Here is a 21,498-nt window from a genome sequence, read left to right on the forward strand (position 1 = left end):
TCATACTTGAAAGACATTCCTTATTCAAATGCTGGCAGGTTGCATTTCCAAATCTGTGCTATTAGCATGCCTAAAGCTGCAGCACAATTCATGGTTCCTGTATTATGCATGCTTAAACTGCAAATGCCAGGGTACAAGATAATATTCATTAGTTTCTGCAGCAACCAGAGTCTGGTACCAGTTTGGGCAGTAAGCATACCTAGAGCTTTAGCTGACTGAATGTTTGCTGTACTGGGCAATGTGCATGTTTATGAATCTGCAGCCCAAACAGAGTACTATCTCCAGTATTTCTTTTATCTGTGCTATTAGCATGCCTAAAGCTGCAGCACAATTCATGGTTCACTGTGTCCTATTATTGATAAGCTTCATAAGCAGTTGCCAGTTCAGGGTTTTGTAGGCCTTTTTTGCAGTACTTCTAAGACCAGGTAGTATGTATGTGCCAAGCTGCAAGTTTCATTGGGCCCTGTGGTATGCAAGCTGAATGCATTATGGTTATAACTACAGCTGAACAAAAAGGGGTTAGGCTCACATGCTGTAGCTCAACTTGGGGCCATTGGGCCTGTAGTAATTATTGAGCCTGGTATAAACCATGATCCATAATATGCTGCCAAACAAACATTCCTATGAGTTTGCAGTTATTCTAGAGCCTAGAAACATGCGTTCCTCTGTGCCACAGGGAGGCATCACTTTAGTAGTATATACACTTGGTGAACGGCATCTGACTTGTGTGTTCTACAGGGCTCTCTCATGAGTTTGATCTACATGGTAAGTCAGTCCGAAAACATTTGAGTTAAATAGGGGCTGGCTCCAAGACCGGTTTGAAGCAAACCCATCAGTGTGTTCATGAATCTCCACATTGCTAGTGTATAACACTAGCCTTTTTTGAAAGGTGCCATTACATTTGTTGGTATTGCCTCTTGGCTGGCAGGTTGCAGCCAATCACTTGGCATCTGCTGGATCGCAATAGCTCAAGCAGGGTAATAAGATGGAATGTACATTACATCTTAATTATGTTGCTGGGTATCTTCTCTGCCTTGAATAGCTTCACAGCTGGACGCTTGAGAATTTATAAAGGTTCACCTGGCTTCCAGTAACATGCTATGAAAAAATATTTTGGGGTAGCTGCCATGAAAATACCTAAAATCAAAAATGAAGAAAACAGCAGCACTCCGGTTGTTTTGAAAAATGTGAATCTTTACTTAAGTGCCAAAGGCAACGTTTCGGGCTTCACTCCAGCCCTTTATCAAGCCTCACTGATTCGATTTGCCATTTCATACCTAGTTCCCCCAAGAGGACACGTGTTTGCTCTTTGGGTTTTCTGTTATATACTGTTCTGATTGCAGGGCATATGGCATGGAATGACCTTGTCTCTCAAGGGATGTGTCACATTCGCACTGCTTGGGATGACCTATGCTTTCAATTTATGGACTGTGCCATCAAAGTCTTTAGCGGTAAGTTCTACCTACATCTCCCTGCCTTGGGCCCAGTTATCTGGCCCATAGTATTGCCTGCGCAACAGTTAATTACTTGCCCTGAAGTATTCTCCCTTGGGTGAGGGGAATAGTGCTAGGAAGGGAAGGCAGGCTATAGTTGTAGGGGATTCAATTATTAGAAAGGTGGATAGGGTAATTTGTCGCAAAGACCCTACATGCCGAACTGTGTGTTGCTTGCCTGGTGCTAGGGTTCGGCATGTGGTGGAACTAGTGGACAGATTGTTGGGAGGGGCTGGGGAAGACCCGGCGGTCTTGGTACACATAGGTACCAATGACAAAGTTAGAGGAGGGGGGGAAGTCCTCAAGAACGATTTTAAAAAGCTAGGTGCGAAGTTGAGGGCGAGGACTTCCAAGGTAATTTTCTCAGAGATATTACCTGTGCCACGAGCAACATTAAGAAGGCAGCGGGAGCTTAGGGAGATTAATGCGTGGCTGAGAGATTGGTGCAGGGAGGAGGGCTTTGGGTTTCTCCAGAACTGGGCTGATTTCTCAATCAGCTACAAGCTCTTTGCCAGGGATGGGCTGCACCTCAATGATGATGGGGCAGCTGCTTTGGGGGAAAAGATGGCTAGCGGGTTGGAGGAGATTTTAAACTAGGAGTGGGGGGGGAGGGTGCAGTGGGAAATTCTGTGGTAGACAGGATAGATGAGGTAGCGGGCATAGTAAGGGAAAATGGGGGAGGAGACTTGCTTAGGGATACTGATAATGGCAGGGAGGCCCATAAGTTGTTTACACGTCATTCTCACGCCGGAACCAGTATTAAATGTATGTTTACCAATGCAAGGAGTCTGACTGGTAAAATGGGAGAGCTGGAGGTACTGGCGTTGGAGCGGAAATATGATGTGATTGGAGTTGCTGAAACTTGGTTGAATGAGTCTCATGACTGGGCAGTTAATATTGGGGGTTATACATTGTTTCGGAGGGACAGGGGCAATAGAAAAGGAGGAGGAATGTGTCTGTTCATTAAGCAGGAATTAAAAGCAAATATTAAGAAGGAAGTGATGGGGTTAACAGAGGGAGCTGAATCCTTATGGGTTGAGCTTCTCACAGATAGTAAAGAATCTACCAAACTAATTGTAGGGGTATGCTATAGACCCCCTAATGTAAGCGAAGAGGAGGAGGCCCAGCTCCTGTTGCAAATAGAAAAGGCTGCTAGTTTGGGGCAAGTGATAATAATGGGGGATTTTAATTACCCTGATATTGACTGGGGCAATAGTACCAGGACAGTAAATGGGAAAAAGTTTATAAACTTGCTGCATGACAACTTTATGTCACAGGTTGTTGAGGAGCCAACCAGGAACCATGCTATACTAGATCTAGTGATCTCTAATGATCCAGAACGTATAGCAAATGTGCAAGTGGTTGAACCCCTGGGTAATAGTGACCATAATGTTATTTCATTTGATGTTTGGTGCAGGAAACAAATTTACACGGGGGCAACAAAGACACTGAATTTTAGGAAGGCAAATTTTAGCTCCTTAAGGGCAGCGCTTCAGGGCATAGATTGGGGCATTATGTTTTCTGATAAAAACACAGAGCAGAAATGGTTGTCATTTAAAATGATATTAAATCATTACTGTTCTCAATTCATTCCATTAATAAGAAAAAGTAGAAGTGTTAAGAATCACCCTATGTGGCTTAACTCTGAGGTAAAGAAGTTAATAGGGAAAAAAAGGAAAGCTTTTAAGAAATATAAGTCAGAGGGGACAGTAGATGCGTTTAATGATTATAAACACTATAACAAGTTTTGTAAAACAGCAATCCGGAAGGCAAAGATAGAAAATGAGGAGCGCATCGCGGCCGAGGCCAAGACTAACCCCAAAAAGTTTTTTAAGTATATTAATAGTAAAAAGATGCAGGTTGAGGGTGTGGCCCCATTGATTTATAATAACAATATGGTTACAGCGGATACAGAAAAGGCAGATGTGCTTAACCAGTTCTTTTCTTCTGTGTATACAGTAGAGGAGCCAGTGGGCCAAGTCCCACCCAATAGCTGCACTGTTGCCTCAGCTCCAACTACACAGTGGTTGGCACAGGATATGGTGCTTAAAGGGTTACACACGATAAATGTAAACAAGGCACCTGGGCCAGATGGAATACACCCTCGGGTACTGAGAGAGCTAGGGGCAGAATTACAGTGGCCCTTGTTTCTGATATTCTCAGACTCTCTTTCATCAGGTATGGTACCTAGGGATTGGAAGAAGGCGAATGTCATTCCCATATTTAAAAAGGGAGTAAGATCTCAGCCTGGCAATTATAGGCCTGTAAGTTTGACATCCGTGGTGGGCAAGTTATTTGAAGGCTTGTTAAGGGATCACATTCAAAATTATGTAGTGGAGAATGGCATTATGAGCAGTAATCAGCATGGCTTTATGAAGGACAGGTCATGTCAGACCAATTTAATTGCTTTTTATGATGAGGTAAGTAAGAAGCTGGACAGTGGGGATGCAGTAGATATCATCTATTTGGATTTTGCCAAAGCATTTGATACCGTTCCCCACAAACGACTGCTTTCTAAGCTAAGGTATATTGGTCTTAGTGAAGTCGTTTGCACATGGATAGAAAACTGGCTACAGGATCGGGTACAGAGGGTGGTTGTTAATGGCACATTCTCTACTTGGAGTAAGGTTCTCAGTGGGGTCCCTCAGGGTTCTGTACTGGGTCCACTTTTGTTTAATTTGTTCATAAATGACTTAGGGGAGGGTATTATGAGTAATGTATCAGTGTTTGCAGATGACACAAAACTCTGCAGACCAGTCAATTCTATCCAGGATGTGACATCCCTGCAGCAGGATCTTGACCAACTGGCAATCTGGGCAGCTAAGTGGCAGATGAGATTTAATGTGGATAAATGTAAGGTCATGCACCTGGGATGTAAAAATATGCAAGCCCCGTATACCCTAAATGGGACTGCACTAGGCAAATCCATAATGGAGAAGGACCTTGGAGTCCTTGTAGATAATAAACTTGGCTGTAGCAAGCAATGCCAGGCAGCAGCTGCAAGGGCAAACAAGGTTTTTAGCTGTATTAAAAGGGGTATAGATTCACGGGAGGAGGGGGTTATTCTTCCCCTTTACAGAGCGCTGGTAAGGCCCCATCTAGAATATGCTGTTCAGTTTTGGTCTCCAGTGCTCAAACGGGACATTATTGAGTTAGAGAGGGTCCAGAGAAGGGCAACTAAGCTGGTAAAGGGTATGGAAAGTCTCAGTTATGAAGAAAGACTGGCCAAGTTGGGTCTGTTTACACTGGAGAAGAGGCGCTTAAGAGGTGACATGATAACTATGTATAAATATATAAAGGGATCATATAATAACCTTTCTTTTTTTTTTAATTCAGGTAGTTTTTATTGGGCATACAGTATACGGTACAACATTGGAGATATACAGTTGATATGCATGTAATACTTATTCGATTAACATTGTCAATAAAGGTATGGTTCCTTCGCAGGCTCGTATGGTTTTTATTATACATCAACTCTTGTTTCAAGTGCTATTGCTTATACATGTAAAAAACCCTGTATACACATTATTGATCGCTGGCTGTATTGGGGGGGGGTGTCTGTCCAGCCATTGATCCCATATCTTGTGGAATTTAGTGGGGCTGCCTCTTTTGAGGTATATTAATTGTTCCAGCTTGCAGGTTTCGGCGACTAGGTTTTCCCAGTTTTGGATATCTGGGGGGATCGTGCTTTTCCAATTTTGTGTTATGAGTTTTTTGGCTAGGAAGAGTGCTTCACTAATAAATATACGGTGGTATTGATTGGGAACAGCTTTACTAAGAATATTTAACAAGCAGACTTTAGGAGTCCTGGGTAGATTACTTTGCACTATGGTATCTAGTTCATCTAGAATGGCAGACCAATATGGTTTGATGCGGGAGCAATCCCAGAGCATATGTATCAGCGTACCCTTCTCTATATTGCACCTTGTACAGGTGTCTGGTATGGTTGGATAGATAGAGTGCAGCCTGGTTGGTGTATAGTAAGCTCTGTGTATAGTATATAGTTGGATCATGCGAAATCGGTAACATACAGATACTGTTTGGTGTGACTCTTGTGCTTCTTGCCATTCGTCATCTAGTATTATTTCGGTGTCTACTTCCCACCTGCTACGTAGATTTTCTAGTGGTTTTGCTCTACTTTCTTGGAGAAGTAGTGCATATAAAATAGAGATTAGCCCTTTAGTGGAGGGTCTGTTAATATGGGATAGTAACCGGTTCTTACATATTATTAATGGTTCTTTTTTGTGGGCCAGCTGTAGAGCTTTTTTGATTCTGTTGTATTGCAACCATTGGTTGTTCGGTATGTCCCAAACTTGTCTAAGTGTTCTAAAGGGTACCACGCCATCCTCTGTCCACACATCACCTATGGTCTCAACTCCTTTATCAAGCCATATTTTCATGTGTCCAGTGCCTGTTAGGGTTGGGTACATTGAGTTGAACCAAATGGGGGTATGTGGGTCAACACCCTTGTCTCGGACTATTTGAGTTGCGGCCTTCCATATACGGCAGATATTTACTAGTATTGGGCTTGTCATATTCTTGTAAGCACATGTCGAGGGTTTACCTAGTAGCCATCCTATTGGGTGGGTTGGGAGACCTGTAATTTGGGCCCAGATGTTTTTTAGGGTAAGATGGTTGGAGTGTTCCAGCCATGTTATCAGGTGGGATAATTGTGCAGCTATATAGTACAGGTACATGTCTGGGAAGGAGGTACCTGCATTCGATTTGGATCGCATTAGAGTATCCAGCTTAAGCCTACACCTGGAGTTGGCCCATCTGAGTTGTCTAAACAAAGAGTTTAATTTCACAAAGTTTATTCTTGGTACCCAAGTTGGGGATTGTTGTAGAGTGTATAGAAGCTTAGGTAATACCAGCATCTTTATTAGGTGTATTCTGCCCATAGGGCCCAGTGGTAGTGAGGACCATGTTTTGAGTTTCGATTGTAACCAGTTTATCATTGGGTCAATATTGATGGAGGTATATCTGGTTATGGGTAGTGCTATGTTCACCCCTAGGTAGGTTAGTTGTGAGACAATTTTAAAGGGAAAAGTAGACAGGTCCTCATTAGCACCTGGGGGGTCTATGAGCAGTGCCATAGATTTGGAGTTGTTCGTTATTAGGCCTGAGTTGCACCCGAACCGGTGTATAGTTGTCATTGCACTTTGAACTGAGTTCCCTCTATCTCCTAGATATAACAATGTATCATCAGCATATAGTTGTATGCGTTCTTCTATTGGTCCTATCCTTAGGCCCTTTATTGTTGGGTGAGACCTTATGTGTTGGGCAAATGGTTCCATGGCTAGGGCGAATAGTAGGGGGGAGAGGGGACATCCCTGTCTGGTTCCCCTTCCCAGTGTAAAAGGTGGGGATTCCCCATTTATGCGGATGGAGGCATTGGGGGAGTTGTACAGTAGTTTTACCATATTAATATACTTCTGCCCAACACCAAATTTCTCCATTACCAGCCATAGGTAGGACCATTCTACCGTATCGAACGCTTTAGCTATATCAAGTGCCACAATTGTTCGTTGCCCTGTGTTACTATGGGGGTATGTTAGGTTGGTATACAGTCGTCTTATATTTAGTGCAGTAGATTTGCCCGGCATGAAGCCTGTTTGGTCTTCATGCACTAGTTGGAGTATGACTTTTCCTAGCCTGTTGGCAAGGACTTTTGCTAGGATTTTTATGTCAGTGGTGAGGAGTGAAATAGGCCTGTAAGAGTCGCTGTACTTAGGGTCTTTGCCTGGTTTGGAAAGCAGCACTATTGTGGCATTGTATAGAGATGGGGGTAGAGTACCAGCTGTAAGTGCATTATTGTACAGTTTAGTTAAGTGGGGAGTAAGCTCTTTGTGGAACCTCTGGTAGATTTCTATGGGCAAGCCATCTGAGCCAGCTGCCTTTCGGGGGGGGAATGCCTTAATGGCTTCATATATTTCAGTTTCTGTTATGTCTTGAATTAGTGTTTCATTGAATTCCTGGGGAAGAGTCGGGAGAGTGATGTCAGTAAGAAATCGGTTGATTTCTTCCCTGGTGTTTCGCTGTTGTGAGGTGTATAGATTTTGGTAGAAGTGGTGGAGGGTTTCCTTAATTTGTTCTGTTTGGGTGGCCAATTGTCCCTGTGTATTGTATAGTTCTGTTATTATGGGGGGGGATTCAGATGTTCTAGCTATGTATGCTAATAGTTTGCCTGCCCTTTCACTGTGTTCAAAAAAGTTTGCCCTGTTGAATAGGAGGCTACGTCTAGCTTTTTGTTGTAGACCGTTGTTATAAGTTGCTTCTAGCTGCCTTAAAAGTTGTAGTTTCTGGTAGGAAGGGTTTACTTGGAGTTGTGTTGTTATGTTCTGTATTCTCTGTTCTATCTCTGTTTCCTCTTTTGTGGAAGCTCTTTTGATGGCTGTAATTTCTGAGTGTAGTAGGCCTCTTAGGTATGCCTTAAAGGCTTCCCAAACAATATCTATGTTGTTATCTGAAAAATTCTTTAATACTGTCTGCTAGGCCTTGATCGTTATTTATAATATTTAACCAAACTGGGTTAAAAGACCAAGGTTTATTTCGCCTTTGTGGGGGGTACCTAGCATTCCATATTAGTTGTAGAGGGGCGTGGTCTGAGATACCTCTTGCGAGGTATGTGGCTGAGTGTATGTTAAGGAGTAGGTCCTTGGATATGAATGCCATGTCTATTCTGGAGAGTACCATATGTGAGGTTGAGAAGCATGAGAAACCAGTCTCGGTGGGGTGGGTATGCCTCCAAATTTCGGTCAATCCTAGGTTTTCCATGTGTGTATGGAGGTTAGAGGGTTTGTTTAGGCCGGGCAGGTTTTGTTTACGTAGTCTGTCAAGCTGTTCATCTAGAACAGTGTTGAAGTCCCCTGCGGCTATTACCCTTGCATGCGGGTGTGTTGCAATAAATGTAGCCAGTTGTGTTATGCAGTTGTCTGTGTATGGGGGAGGTATATAGATATTGGCCAGTATTGTCTCTACCATGTTAAGGTAGCAATGGATAAGTAGGAAACGCCCTTGAGGGTCTGACTGGAGAGTTAATAGTTTAAAATTTGCTGTTCTTTTAATTAGGGTAGTTACTCCTCCAGTGTATGTGGAGAAGGTAGAGTGGAATGCCCAGCCTACCCAAGGCCTTTTGAGTGCTAGAGTTTTGCTGCCTTGTAGGTGCGTTTCCTGGAGCATGATTACCTCTGGTGTTTGTTTTTTAACATAGTCTAGGACCAGTTTCCTCTTAATCTGGTCATTGAGCCCTCGGACGTTCCATGATAGGATAGAGAGGGGTCTAGCCATTGTTTGTAGATTTAGTTATGGGCTTAAGTTTTATGTTTAGGGCATGTATTGGTGTATACCTCTTAGCTGAACTACCTGTGGTAAACTTTAAAACTTTACAAACATAAACATCCCGCTCCCTGTCTTCCACCTTACATGTGGATGACATACCCACCCTTTCTGCTTTGCCCCAACTTAAGCAGAATTTCTCCCCAAACCTAGAACAATACATAAAAGAAAAAGAAAATCAAGTTATATTTAACCAAATGCAGTTAGACAGTAGGGTGGGCAGATCGTAGCTTGCACACCTTGGTGTGGTAGAGTGGATGTGAGGTACGGTGGTGAGGGTATGGGCCCCGCTGCTCCAGGGCTTGAGCAGAGTGAACAGGAGTATGTATTACCTGGGGTATGTAGTCAGTATCGGTGGATATATCAATAGGGATATGTAGAGTGTTCGGCTCCCCAGAGTACCTTTGAGTATACGTCCCTATATTGAAGTATGGACTCCGAGCTTTCGGGTATACACAGGTGTTCGTGTGTGGTTTAAGTTCCTTTGCTGGAGGCATCTTTGGCAGATCCATAGTACTTCTGTAGGGATGTTGGGGCTCTGCGCAGGTAGGGTAGTAGAGGTATGTAGTTCCGCTGCTGGTGGAGTGGCTTGTACAGCGCTGAACTTGTGGAGTTCCCTCCTCTTAGTAGGCTGTAGTCATCTGGTAATCCCGCCTGGGTTTATATTCACTTTTATATCTATTGCTGGGAGTTGTCGTTTGAAGTGTCTTCTTTGCCAGGTATCTTTGTAAGGTCATCGAGTGGGTTGTGCATTGTATTCTGTTAATTGTGTCTTTGCGCTTCCCTGTTGCATATCTCTCTTGCAAGGGAGTAAGATTTGGCACAGTTAAGTAGTCCTGAGTTGGCAATTTCTGCGGTTGATATAAGGGTTTCACTGAATAGTTGCAGGTAGGCATTGGCAGTTTGTGTAGAGAGAGGGGTGGTGAGCCTTATTTTAGTTTATCTTTGCAGATTGGCAGTGTCCAGCCAAGTTGAGGCTTCCTGCGGTGTGGTAAAGAAGTATGTGGTGCCATTGGATTGTATTCTTAAGCGGGCAGGGTACAGCATTGAATATTCAAGTTTTTGGTCCCTGAGCCGTTTTTTGACTTCTTGGAACCTGGATCTTTGTTTTTGTATTTCTTGGGAGAAATCCGGGTACAGTGATATTTTAGCGTTTTCATACGTTAGGTGGCCCTTGGCTCGCGCCATTGCTAATAGGGAATCTCTATCCTTAGCATTGAGTAGGCGTGCAATTAGAGCTCTAGGGGGGGCACCTGGAATTGGGGCCCTCATCAGGATGCGATGGGCTCTTTCTATGGTAAATGCGCTAGAAAGGTTTGTTACCTGGAACGTGTCCCTTATCCAGTTCTCCAAGAAGGTTTCTGGGTTGGGGCCTTCTACCCGCTCCGGGAAGCCAAGTAGGCGGATATTATTACGGCGGAGGCGATTCTCCAAATCGTCAGCTTTGGTTTGCCATTGTGCTACTGCTTGTTGGAGGTTTTGTAGTTGTTGTGGGAGAGGACTGTAGGAGTTTTCCAGTGAACTTATACGTTGTTCTGCCTCCACTGTACGCTCTCGCAGCTTTTGAATGTCGTGTTTCAAAATGGAGAACTCAACTTTTAGTTCCTCTGTTTTGGCGGTTATAAGAGTAGTGCATACGTCTCTGTTGGCTTTTATTTCGAGTAGCAGGTCTGTGAGAGAGGGTTCCTCCGTCCTAGCTGGGCTGCCGGGAGTTGAAGGGCTAAGGGACACTGGTTGTTCATCAGCGCCATTTTGCGCAGGCCTTCCTTCCCTGGCAAATCTCTCTAGCCGTGCCGCTGTCTCCGCCGCTTTTTTCTGCGCTTTATTTGGCCCCATTTTGTTGCGCTGGGGAAGAGGAGTCTGGCTGTTAATTTTGGCGTCCGTAGTGTCCGTGTTAGGGTGACTCCAGGGAATTATTTTAGGCCCGAGCAGCGGAGCCCAAAAGAATTGCGGCCGCTCACATCAAGCTGGTAGCCACGCCCATATATAATAACCTTTCTAATGTTTTATTTACCAGTAGGTCCTTCCAACGGACACGAGGGCACCCACTTCGTTTAGAAGAAGGGAGGTTCCATTTAAACATTCGGAAAGGATTTTTTACAGTGAGAGCTGTGAAGTTCTGGAATTCCCTCCCCGAATCAGTCGTACTGGCTGATACATTATATAACTTTAAGAAGGGGCTGGATGGATTCTTAGCAAGTGAGGGAATACAGGGTTATGGGAGATAGCTCTTAGTACTAGTTGATCCAGGGACTGGTCCGATTGCCATCTTGGAGTCAGGAAGGAATTTTTTCCCCTCTGCTGCAAATTATAGAGGCTTCAGATGGGGTTTTTTGCCTTCCTCTGGATCAACTAGTAGTTAGGCAGGTTATATATAGGCATTATGGTTGAACTTGATGGACGTATGTCTTTTTTCAACCCAACTTACTATGTTACTATGTATGTTACTATGTGAGGGTGCCTCCAGCTGGGAAGCTTGAAACAGGGTGTTTTTGGCTTCCATCAGATTAGTCCGGATACAAGGCATACACACTGGTTAGGTCTAGAAGCTCTAACCTTAACTCATACTTGAAAGACCTTCCTTATTCCTACCCAGTTGTCTACATTGGCTGGGATTATGACTTCCTGTTCCTATGCTATATATTAGTTTAGCGGCATGGTAGCTATGCGTATGCCTTCCCGTCCAGGGCATATCATATGTAGTGGCATTGCCGTTCATGTCTTCTGCTTGGCTTGCTCAGGGACCAAGGTAGTAATGAGTCATGGGTTGCCCTGCTTGTCTCATTTTATGCCAGTCATCCTCAGAAATGTTTACCATAAAGGGACAGCATATAGCCCAAAAATTAGGGACTGTTTTGTCATTGCAGTACCTGAGATTCCTGGAATTAGGTTACCCTTGTGGAGGGTTATCATTCTAGTATGTGACCTCGGCATGAGAGCAACCTTTAAAGATTGTTATGGGAGTGCTACTAGCGGTCAAGAGGTCAGCATAAGCACATATAGGACTCATAAAGGTCTGACAAGGCTCACATGGTTTCTGCCTATAGTACTTCCTTCATGATGCAAATCTTCTACCTTGTGATTTTCATGTTGCATTAGTTTCAGATACTGATGTGTATAGAGACCTGATTCTCTGCTATGGTTTAGCAGGTATTTTCCGTGAATTTCACAGCTGTCAAATGGTATGCCTCTAAATAGTTTTGTGAAATTCTGGGAGTTTGTTCTTAAGGTGTAAGGCACTGTCCACCTCTAACCAAGTGGAGATGAGATGGTCAGTTTGGGGTCACATTCACTGTGTGTGTTTCTCTGTGTAGGTCTGGGTCCTTAGCAGGATCATCTTTCCTTAGTATCACTGTTCATTCTTTCTCCTGGTTTGGTTTTGAGATCAGCCAATCCTATTAGAAGTCTTCAATACATTGCTAGGTTCTTTTCCTAAAGTCGTTATCATGACAATGGATAGGTTACTATGACGTTCAGCAAAGTTATTGTAGTACCATCCAGAAGTCTGCCAGAGCCTAGTTTCCCTCCCAACTGGGTATTAGCTTGCTATGTACCAGATAGTACTGATATGGAGTACGACCAGGGAAAAGGGAAAATTGTATCATACTTACCATGATTTTCCTTTCCTGGGAGTACTCCATATCAGCACTAAGTATGATACAATTTTCCCTTTTTGTCACCGTACGTGCGAATTACTGCATGTGCTCCCCCCCCCACATTTGGTCTTCTCAATTCTGACCATTTAACAGTTGTAGAAGTGAGATAGAAGGAGTAATTATTTTGGATCAGTAACTTACTAAAGCTAACACAGTTTGAATTACTAAGATATCCAACTTGAGTTAATACACTCGGATGTTCATTTATAAAAGGTATATTGGGGAATGAGTTTTAACTGCGGGCACAACTGGGAATAATGTAAAGTTGTGTTTCCCCTTTGCTTGAATAAAGGTACCCGTAGTTATCCTCCCCCTTTTGCTTAGCACATTCATTTCTTAGGACATATGACCTACTTGTGCTGTCCCTTCCAATCAGAATAATTAGAATTCTAATTATATTTTGAAATTCAATGTGAAGGCATGGTGTTTTTACTAATAATTTTGGCTAATCCGGAAAACTTACAGCCCTAACATAGGTGTACAAACTTGTATAAAAGTAATTTCCAATACCACATATTTTATGGAGCTGCTTAGAGCTGTTTTCTACGGTAGGACTCTCTGAGATATACTTACCCTTGCCTGAACCTTCGTTTTGAATTAGTGTTTATTTTGTCCACAACTATCAGAATATAGAACTTCTTTTCCAATGAATAAGTCACTTTGAGAGCAGCCAGGGAAAGCTGTCAAAGACATCACGATATTAGCAACATTTGTTGCGAATGATGGAGTAACATTACTACACGGCCGTTAGCACTGAACCTAAGTCTGAGCGAGTGATACATTTTGACTCATTCTTAGAGGTAGCGATGTGATTGGCGTCTTGCTCAAGTTATAAGAGTCTGTTACTTTTCGCTAACCTAGTCACCATTACAAGACACATGAGCCGCAGATAGAACATTAATTTGATCTATTCCTGACTGTGTTCAAATTGATAGGTATTGCTTTCAATTAATTTTAACTCTTAAATTTTTCACTTTTTTCTATTTTTTTAATCAATGGATTTTTAATGAGATTAAATAAAGGTTGTTTTTATATATTTAGTGTTTGGTGTGCCATCAATTTTGTCTATATATTTAATTTGTAATTATATTACACACATATTGTGCACCCAGTGCTCTAGTGCAAGATAACCCCCTCTTTTTTCCTTGTATAGTTTGAAAAAACCAACATACTATTCATCAGACTCCAGCTTATTCTTCCACTTCTTTTTCTTCTTTTTCTTATTCTTAGTGCCTCCTCCTCCTACAGTTCTAGGGGTACAACACTCTCCACACTTCTTCGTCCTATAGTGGAGCAAGTTATTTGTGCTCTTCTAAGCGATCCTGCCCCCTGTCTTTTTGTGGCATCGCTCCAAACACCCCAATTTTTCCATTGACTCTTACAGCTTTGAAGCTACACTTCCCAAACTTGAATAACATAATCATGGGGTCACCCCAAATTAAACAGCAACATTTGTTGGATGACCTGAAATGGGAGGAGCCAACAACAGGCAATCAAATTTTACCCATTGACTAATGGGGAAATTTAAACTGCTGCCAATCTTACAGCTTTGAGGCTGCACTCGCCAAACTTAAATCATGGGGTCAGTCTGAATGAAAATATGATATTTATTGGATGCCCAAAAGTGGGTGGAGCAACGAACAGATTTTACCCTTTGACAGTGGAGGAAAATCAACTGCCGTTCTCACAGTAATGCCAGGGTCGCCAAACTTTGTAGAGTTAGGCACAGGTAACAGTTTAGGTCTGAAAAAGTGGGTGAAGCCGCCAACAGGCAATCAGATTTCATCTATTGAATTTTTTTGGTTTCAATTTAAAATGCTGCCATACTTATGTCACTGGGTGACACTAATTGAAGGTTTCAAAAAAAATGGGTGGAGCCACAGACAGCCAATCAGATTTATTTTATAGATTTTAATGGGGAAATTTAAAGTGCCAGTGTCCACAAGCTTTTCACAGTTGGCCACTGGGGACTAAGGTTAAAGAACATACCGACAGAAAGGTTTTTTGTGCTTGACCTTATAAATTAATACATAATTTTATTTCATATTACTTTAAAATAATAAATACATAAACTATATACAATTACAATTGAGATCCCAATTCATTAGTCCATGTCAACTATAGACATGGATCCAGTATTTAAAAACACCCAATGACTAACAAAGTTGACAAATTCACTTATTTTACTTTAATTAAATTTATTATATCAGAGAAATCAATAATTCAGTCTCAAAGCGTCATTGGAATAGAGTGACGCACAGCAGCCTATTTCATACATTTACACTCAAGTATGGATCCGGGAGAGGCTACCAAATAGCACTGGTCACTTCTAAAATGCGTATATATGTGTGCTATTAGGAGGGGGGATAGTAGCATTCTGTGTGAGGAACAACGGTTCCGTGTATCCGTGTTTAGATAGCCTTAAGATCAATCACACGAAAATCAGCTGTGCTCGTAACCGTTGTAAAAATTATAGACTGTTGTGGTCTCATAAAAAAGGAGAGGAAGAACCCTTCCAATTGGTAGCTATACAGCTGTTACTTCAAAATCTTAGCCAGCGTATTGTTACTTAGTATCACAGCAAATATACACATTTTGCAACTCCGTATCAAGTGCACTTTTTACCATTTTTACCCGATTGGTGAGTCGACCGATATCAGCAGCCTCCTGCGATATCGGTTGACTCACCGACTTGCCATACACGTACCGAATATCGTACGAAACGTGATTTCATACAATATTATCGGTGCATGTATGGCCAGCTTTACTCTCAATCAAACATCCTTAAATAGTCACTCATTAATGACGTAAGTGTTTTTTATACTGCCATCTATAGGCCCATAGTAGTGTTCTCACTGTTGTCCACTAGTCTCTGGCACAAAATGGAAAGCAAATAAATTTAAAAAAAAAAAAATATATATATAAAAATATAAATCACAAGTTACGAATTTAATACCAGCAGGAGGATTATACAGTAACTCCTAAGGTAGTTCCCAGAAAACAGGGAGAAGAAGAAGCAAAATGAATTAAATCAAGATAGGGTTTCAGAGACTTTCTTCAGACCATCAGACTTAAATTCAATCCGTTTTTTGTAATGAACGGAGTATACGTGAAACCCTCATTCAGGCCCAATGGTGATTTAGTTTGTAATCTGTATATCCATTGGCACTCTTTCCTTAAAAATAGTTTATCAGTGTCCCCTTTTCTGGCACCTAGTTCCACTCTCTCAATGTCAAAAAAGAAAATCGCCTGTACATCTGATTGATGGAAATCTCTTATGTGTCTAGCCAAGGCTGTATCTTTCTTATGAACGATTGTGCCGATGTGTTCCAAGACCTTCTTTCTCAGTTCTCTAAAAGTCTTGCCCACATACAGCTTCGGACAGCTGCAAACACCCACATAAATGACTCCTGGCGTACGGCAGTTGATAACCTGTCTTATCACATAAGAACAGTTTGAATGCGGGCTCTGGAAAGCCTTTGTGAGTCTCATATACTGGCACGCTTCACAATTATAACACTTATAGGACCCTATTGTAGGACTCAGAAAGTGTTCCTTTCCGGTCTTGGTTTCAGAATAATGGCTGTATACCAGTATATCAGAAAGACACTCCGATCTCCTAGCCACTATTGATGGTCTCTCTGGTAGTACTCTTTCCAAGTCCTGGTCCCCCTTAAGGATATTCCAGAATTTACACAAAATGCTTCTTAAGTGCCTATACACCTGACTTCTCTAGATTATTGTAAGTTCTCAGTCTCATAGAGAAGTGTATCATGTATCATGTCCGGGGGCGGTGAGATCGCTAGTGCACTAGAAGAGCCGAATTTCCGGTTTAAAAACCGGAAATTCGGCTCTTAAAGTTACCAGGAGCGGCTTTTTGCCGCCCCTGGTAACTGGGGCACTTCTGCCACCTGAGGCGAGTTTCTCAACTCGCCTAATGGCAGAAGCGCCCCTGACTAGTATAATGTAATAGGCTATTCGTAGCCGTTTGGTTTGCGGTAAATTGTTGTCTTTATTTGTCAAGTTGTACTGATGTGTAAGCTCAAGTCCAAAAAAGGAAGAGCCTCTCCACCAAAGTCACATGTGAAGTGTAAGCCTATATCATTGTCATTCAACAAAGAAATCATCTTCAAGAAATCAACTTTGTCTCCACGCCATACTATTAGGATATCCGTCAATGTAAGCGCTTCCACAAAACAATTTTAGGCAGAAATACATTAAACTGGGGATCCAGAGCAAACTGGGATTCCCACCTGCCTAGGAACAAATTTGCATAACTAGATGCGCAGGCACTGCCCATGGCCGTACCTTGGATCTGATGATATGATAAAACATATTATTGAATAGAAAGAATTTGTGAGTAAGTATAACATGAAGTAACCTGACCAGAAAGGATACTCGTATGTCACTATAAACGTCAGTGAGACTATGGGGCACATTTACTAATCCACGAATGGTCCGAATGCGTACGAATGTGTTTTTTTCATAATGATCGGTATTTTTGCGACTTTTTCGGCGCCGTCACGACTTGTTGACGTCGCCAAAAAAATCATATTGTTGTGCCGAGTACGAAAGTTTCGGATTCATTCAAGCTTCAGTATCGTGACTTTCCTTGGGCCAGGCTGGAGCTGCAGAGTGCCATTTATTCCTCTGTGAGGCTTCCAAAATCATGCAATCATGCAAAAAGTCGCAAAAAATACAAAAAACTTGCGACGGCAGCAAAAAAAGTCACGAAATTTTCATTTCCAATCCAAATTTTTGCCATTCTGGATTTGAAATCGTGCTTTGGTAAATCAGCCCCTATGTCTCGCTGCCTATGTCTCGCTGCCCTATGAGTGTATAGGGCTTCAACGTCAATGCTAGCCAAGTGGCAATCAGGACTTATCCACAAACCTTGTATCTTTTGAATAACATCTTTAGTGTCCTTCAGGTATGAAAATAAAGATACTGCTAAGGGGGCCAAGTATGAATCCAAATACTTGCTAATATTCTCGGTCAGTGAGTTATTACTGGAGACAATAGGTTGTCCCAGTATCGGTTTAACCTGTTTGTGTACCTTTGGTAAACAATAAAAAGTGGCTATTGTAGGATGTTGATTACATAAAAACAGGTACTCCTGCTTGGATATTATCCCTTCGCTTTTGGCTTCTATCTTAGTGTATCTAAATACAAGGCAGTGGGGTCTGATTTGAGTATTTCATAACTTCCGGTATCAGATAAAAGGTCAAGTGCCATATGTTTATAGTCAGTTTTGTTCATAATCACTATATTACCACCTTTATCAGCAGGTTTAATTTCGATATAATTACAGCTCCTAAGTTCCTCTAAGGCGGATAGTAACTCCAGAGTCATATTACCCCGCATATCTGTAACTTTAATTTTTTCAATTTCATATGTAACCAAGTAAACAAAAGTGTCGATGTGACAGTAAGCTGTGATACTGGGGGTAAAATCACTCTGTTTCTTATGTGTGCTAATTGTGACACCTTGGTCATTATCCCCTTCATTCTGGAGAGATTCTAATATTTGTAAAGTAGACAAGTCATCGCTACTAAGACCTAACTTCCTGATTTCCCTCTCATCCTTATTCTTAAAGAATTTATGTAAGGCCAACTTGCGGGCGAATAAATTAATATCTTTGATCCATTTTAAATTTGTTGAGGTTCTTATTTGGGACAAAGTTAAGGCCCTTTTGTAATAGGGCAATGTGATGCTCATTCAGAGGGAAGGCTGACATATTTAAAATCTGAACTTTTTGTTCTGAGTCCTCTTCCCCGTTATTGGGTTTCACGGGGCCTGATATCATTGTCTATTTATTCCATTGGTCTCAGATTTGGCCCTTACCTTGTATCTCTACTAGGGATTCCCCTAAAAAAGAGACCTCCTTTCTCCGTGATTTCCTAGTATCCGTCTTAAGTATTGATCTCGGGCCACCATCATTATTCCCACTATTTCCCACTCTCTCCTCATCACAGGAAGATTCATTCACAGACATAGTGCTCCAATATCTCCTGAGAGCCTTTCCTAGTAAACTTGACGTAAACATTACCCTTCTCATAATCTATTGTATCTCTGAAGAACTTCTTCTGTTTCCTTTCCTTAAGAGATCTACGAAAATTCTCTATAGAAGTCTTAAGTTTCAGCTCTAAGCCTTGAAAATCACAATCCTCTTTAAATTTGTGTGCTTCCTTAATGGCCATCTCTAGTGTCATATATTAGATTTGTCAAGTGTTACTGACTCATATTCTAGCAGAATTGCCATTAGTTCTAGTGAACACTTGGTAAGGGACCCTTCCCATCTTGTTTGAAAGGTATCACAATCCTCTTGGTATCCTGTCATGTTGTAAATAGTGTTTCAGGTTTGTGACCTCCCACCAATTCCAAATTTGTTGTTTTATAGAGACTTGTAAGTTTCAAAAAGACACCATTAATGTCTTTAGTAGATTCAGAGTCAGTAGATTAAGAATTGGCTCAGAAGGCCCCATCCGCTTCCTTTTGCCATTCCTCCAAATTAATGGGCGTAAATAGAAACCCTGCCATCTTTTAAGATATTATTTCTTAATTGATGGAGTACCTCTTCTGTTAGTTTGACTAAGGTTAAAGGTTAGAAAAAGTTGGTAGAGCGACCAACAGCCAATCAGATTTCACCAATTGAATTTCATTGGTTTATATTTAAGCTGCTGTCTTTCTCACATTATTTATGCCAGGGTTCCCAAACTTTGCACAGTCACTGGGTGACTATATATTCAAGGTTAGAAAAAGTGGGAAGAGCTACCAACAGCCAATCACATTTTTTTAGTTGATTTGAGTGGTTTGTTACTGGGGAACTAAGGTTTTAACCTTTAGGTTAGGAAAAGTGGGCAGAGCCACCAACAGCCAAGCCATTTCCACCAATTACATTTTATTGGTTTATATTTAAACTGATGCCATTATTTAAGTATTCCAGGGTTGTTAAACTTTGCAAGTTGGTTTCAGCCAATCACATTGCCACCTATTACTGACTTCTGTCAGTAATACAATTTTTATGCCAGAGTCCCCAAACTTTGGTCACTAGGGGACTGCAGTTCAAAAATAGGAAAAGGTTAGAAAAACTCCCACCAACCACAATTCCTCTATTGACTTTTATTGGTTTAAATTTTAACTGCTACTGTTCTCTAACTATTAATCCTAGGGTCCCTAAACTTTGCAGAGTTGCAGTTCCGGGTTAGAAAAAGTGGGCAGAGCCACCAACCAGATGTCACTTATTGACTTTCAGTGGGGAAATTTAAGTTACTGCCATTCAGACACTATAAAAACCAGGGTCCCCAAACTTTGCACAATGGTTTTTACTATATAACTGTAGTCCAAGGTTAGAAAAACTGGGTGAAGCCAATAACAGCCAATCAGATTTAATTTAGTGATTTCACATTTTTTCAAACTAACATGAAGTTTGTTCTCAAACTTCTCAAAAATCTCTACCCAAAGGGATTCCACACTGTTCCTTGGATATTCATTTAGCAAATGGCTTTAAATTTGACTTTATATAAAGACAAACCCCTTCACCCTAACGATGTTGTGATGGCAGATTCTGTTAATTCCTTTAAGAGGCGCTTGGATGAATACAGTTAGTATTAATGTTGGTATATATGGTTTATGTATGTGAGATTAGAAGAGGTTTGTCTTTGCTGGGTTCACTTGGTAGGGCTGAACTTGATGGACTCTTTTTTTCAACCCTATGTAACATACATTTTTGGGGAATGGGGGACTTTTACACATTCACAGCACTTAAGTGCACATAAACATAAAAACACACGCAAGTTTGTGACTGTATTTATTTTAATTGCATAGTTGGGTTTTTCTGCCTGAAAAAAATGGTTTTATTGCCATTGCTAATGGAATATTTGCTAACTGCACTGTGCAATTCTTTTTTTATATTATTTGCCATACAAAGAAATATTTACCCATTTTACATACAGCAACTTTTAAAAAATTACCAACATTTGTGGTTTATAGAAATGTTTATTGGTGGTTTAAAAAAACTCTAAAACCACAAAAATCTAAATGTTGATAAATGTGCCTACACAAGATGTCTAATTGCTTAATTACTTTTAAGTAGTTATAAAAATTGAAAAAAAAAAGCTCTAAATTAGGTTAATGACACTGACCTCCAGTAGCACTTCAGATTTCAGGAAGGAAACTAAAGGCAATAAATTATAATAAGTTGCAAATAGATTCAGAAAAATATTGTCTACATAATGATAAATGTTAATTCTACTGTAAAATCTTTAGTATAGGTATGGGATCGGTTATCCAGAATGCTTAGGACCTGTGGTTTTTTAGATAAGGGTTCTTTCTGTAATTTGGATAACCGTACCTAGCAAAAAAAAATAATGTAAACATTTATTAAACCCATTAGGATTGTTTTGTCTCCAATAAGGATTAATTGTATCTTAGTTAGGACCAAGCAGTTGTTACTGTTTTTATTACAAAAGAGAAAAAGGAATTCATTTTTAAAAATTATAATTATTTGCTTCTAATGAAGTCTATATGAGATGAGATAGCCTTCTCATAATTTGAAGCTTTCTGGATAATTGACCTATAGCTGTACAAACAATTGTATTTGTTTTGTTTGAGATAGTAATTATAGTTTGCATAAGATGTATTTTGTGATTTAACATTTCCTATTTCATACAGTGTTACTGATTCAATTTATTTTCATTCTCCTTTACTATTTTTTAGGCTCTGAAATATGAATGTTATCTAGACAGCCCACTGGTCAGATTCCTTCTAAAACGAGCCATTTGTGATTTGAGAATAACTCACTATTTCTTCTGGTATTTCTTTTTATTTCTTTTTAGTTTGTGAGTGGCAGATGACATACTAATTCATTAATCTAATAAATTCAGTATTAATGTAGGCATTACTAAACAAAATTGCAGCTGGTAATTGTTTGTGGTGACAAGATGGAGTTTGCAGTTGGATTTTTTCTGGAATCTGAAGAAGAGGATCAGAAGTGATAATATTTTTAATGC

At 40.9% G+C, this 21,498-nt stretch overlaps 1 protein-coding gene across 2 annotated transcripts in view; it reads left to right on the forward strand.

Moving 5' to 3' along the window:
• pik3c2b (phosphatidylinositol-4-phosphate 3-kinase catalytic subunit type 2 beta) overlaps positions 1–21,498 on the forward strand; it is a 318,516-nt gene that overhangs the window by 93,455 nt on the left and 203,563 nt on the right. For both annotated transcript variants that reach the window (XM_031896848.1, XM_031896849.1), the window contains exon 4: positions 21,206–21,300. In XM_031896848.1, coding sequence (XP_031752708.1) covers positions 21,206–21,300 — 95 coding nt within the window. The remainder of the gene's footprint in view (positions 1–21,205; positions 21,301–21,498) is intronic.

The sequence above is a fragment of the Xenopus tropicalis genome, chromosome 2 (assembly GCF_000004195.4).
Source record: "Xenopus tropicalis strain Nigerian chromosome 2, UCB_Xtro_10.0, whole genome shotgun sequence".
Taxonomy (NCBI): Eukaryota; Metazoa; Chordata; class Amphibia; order Anura; family Pipidae; genus Xenopus; species Xenopus tropicalis.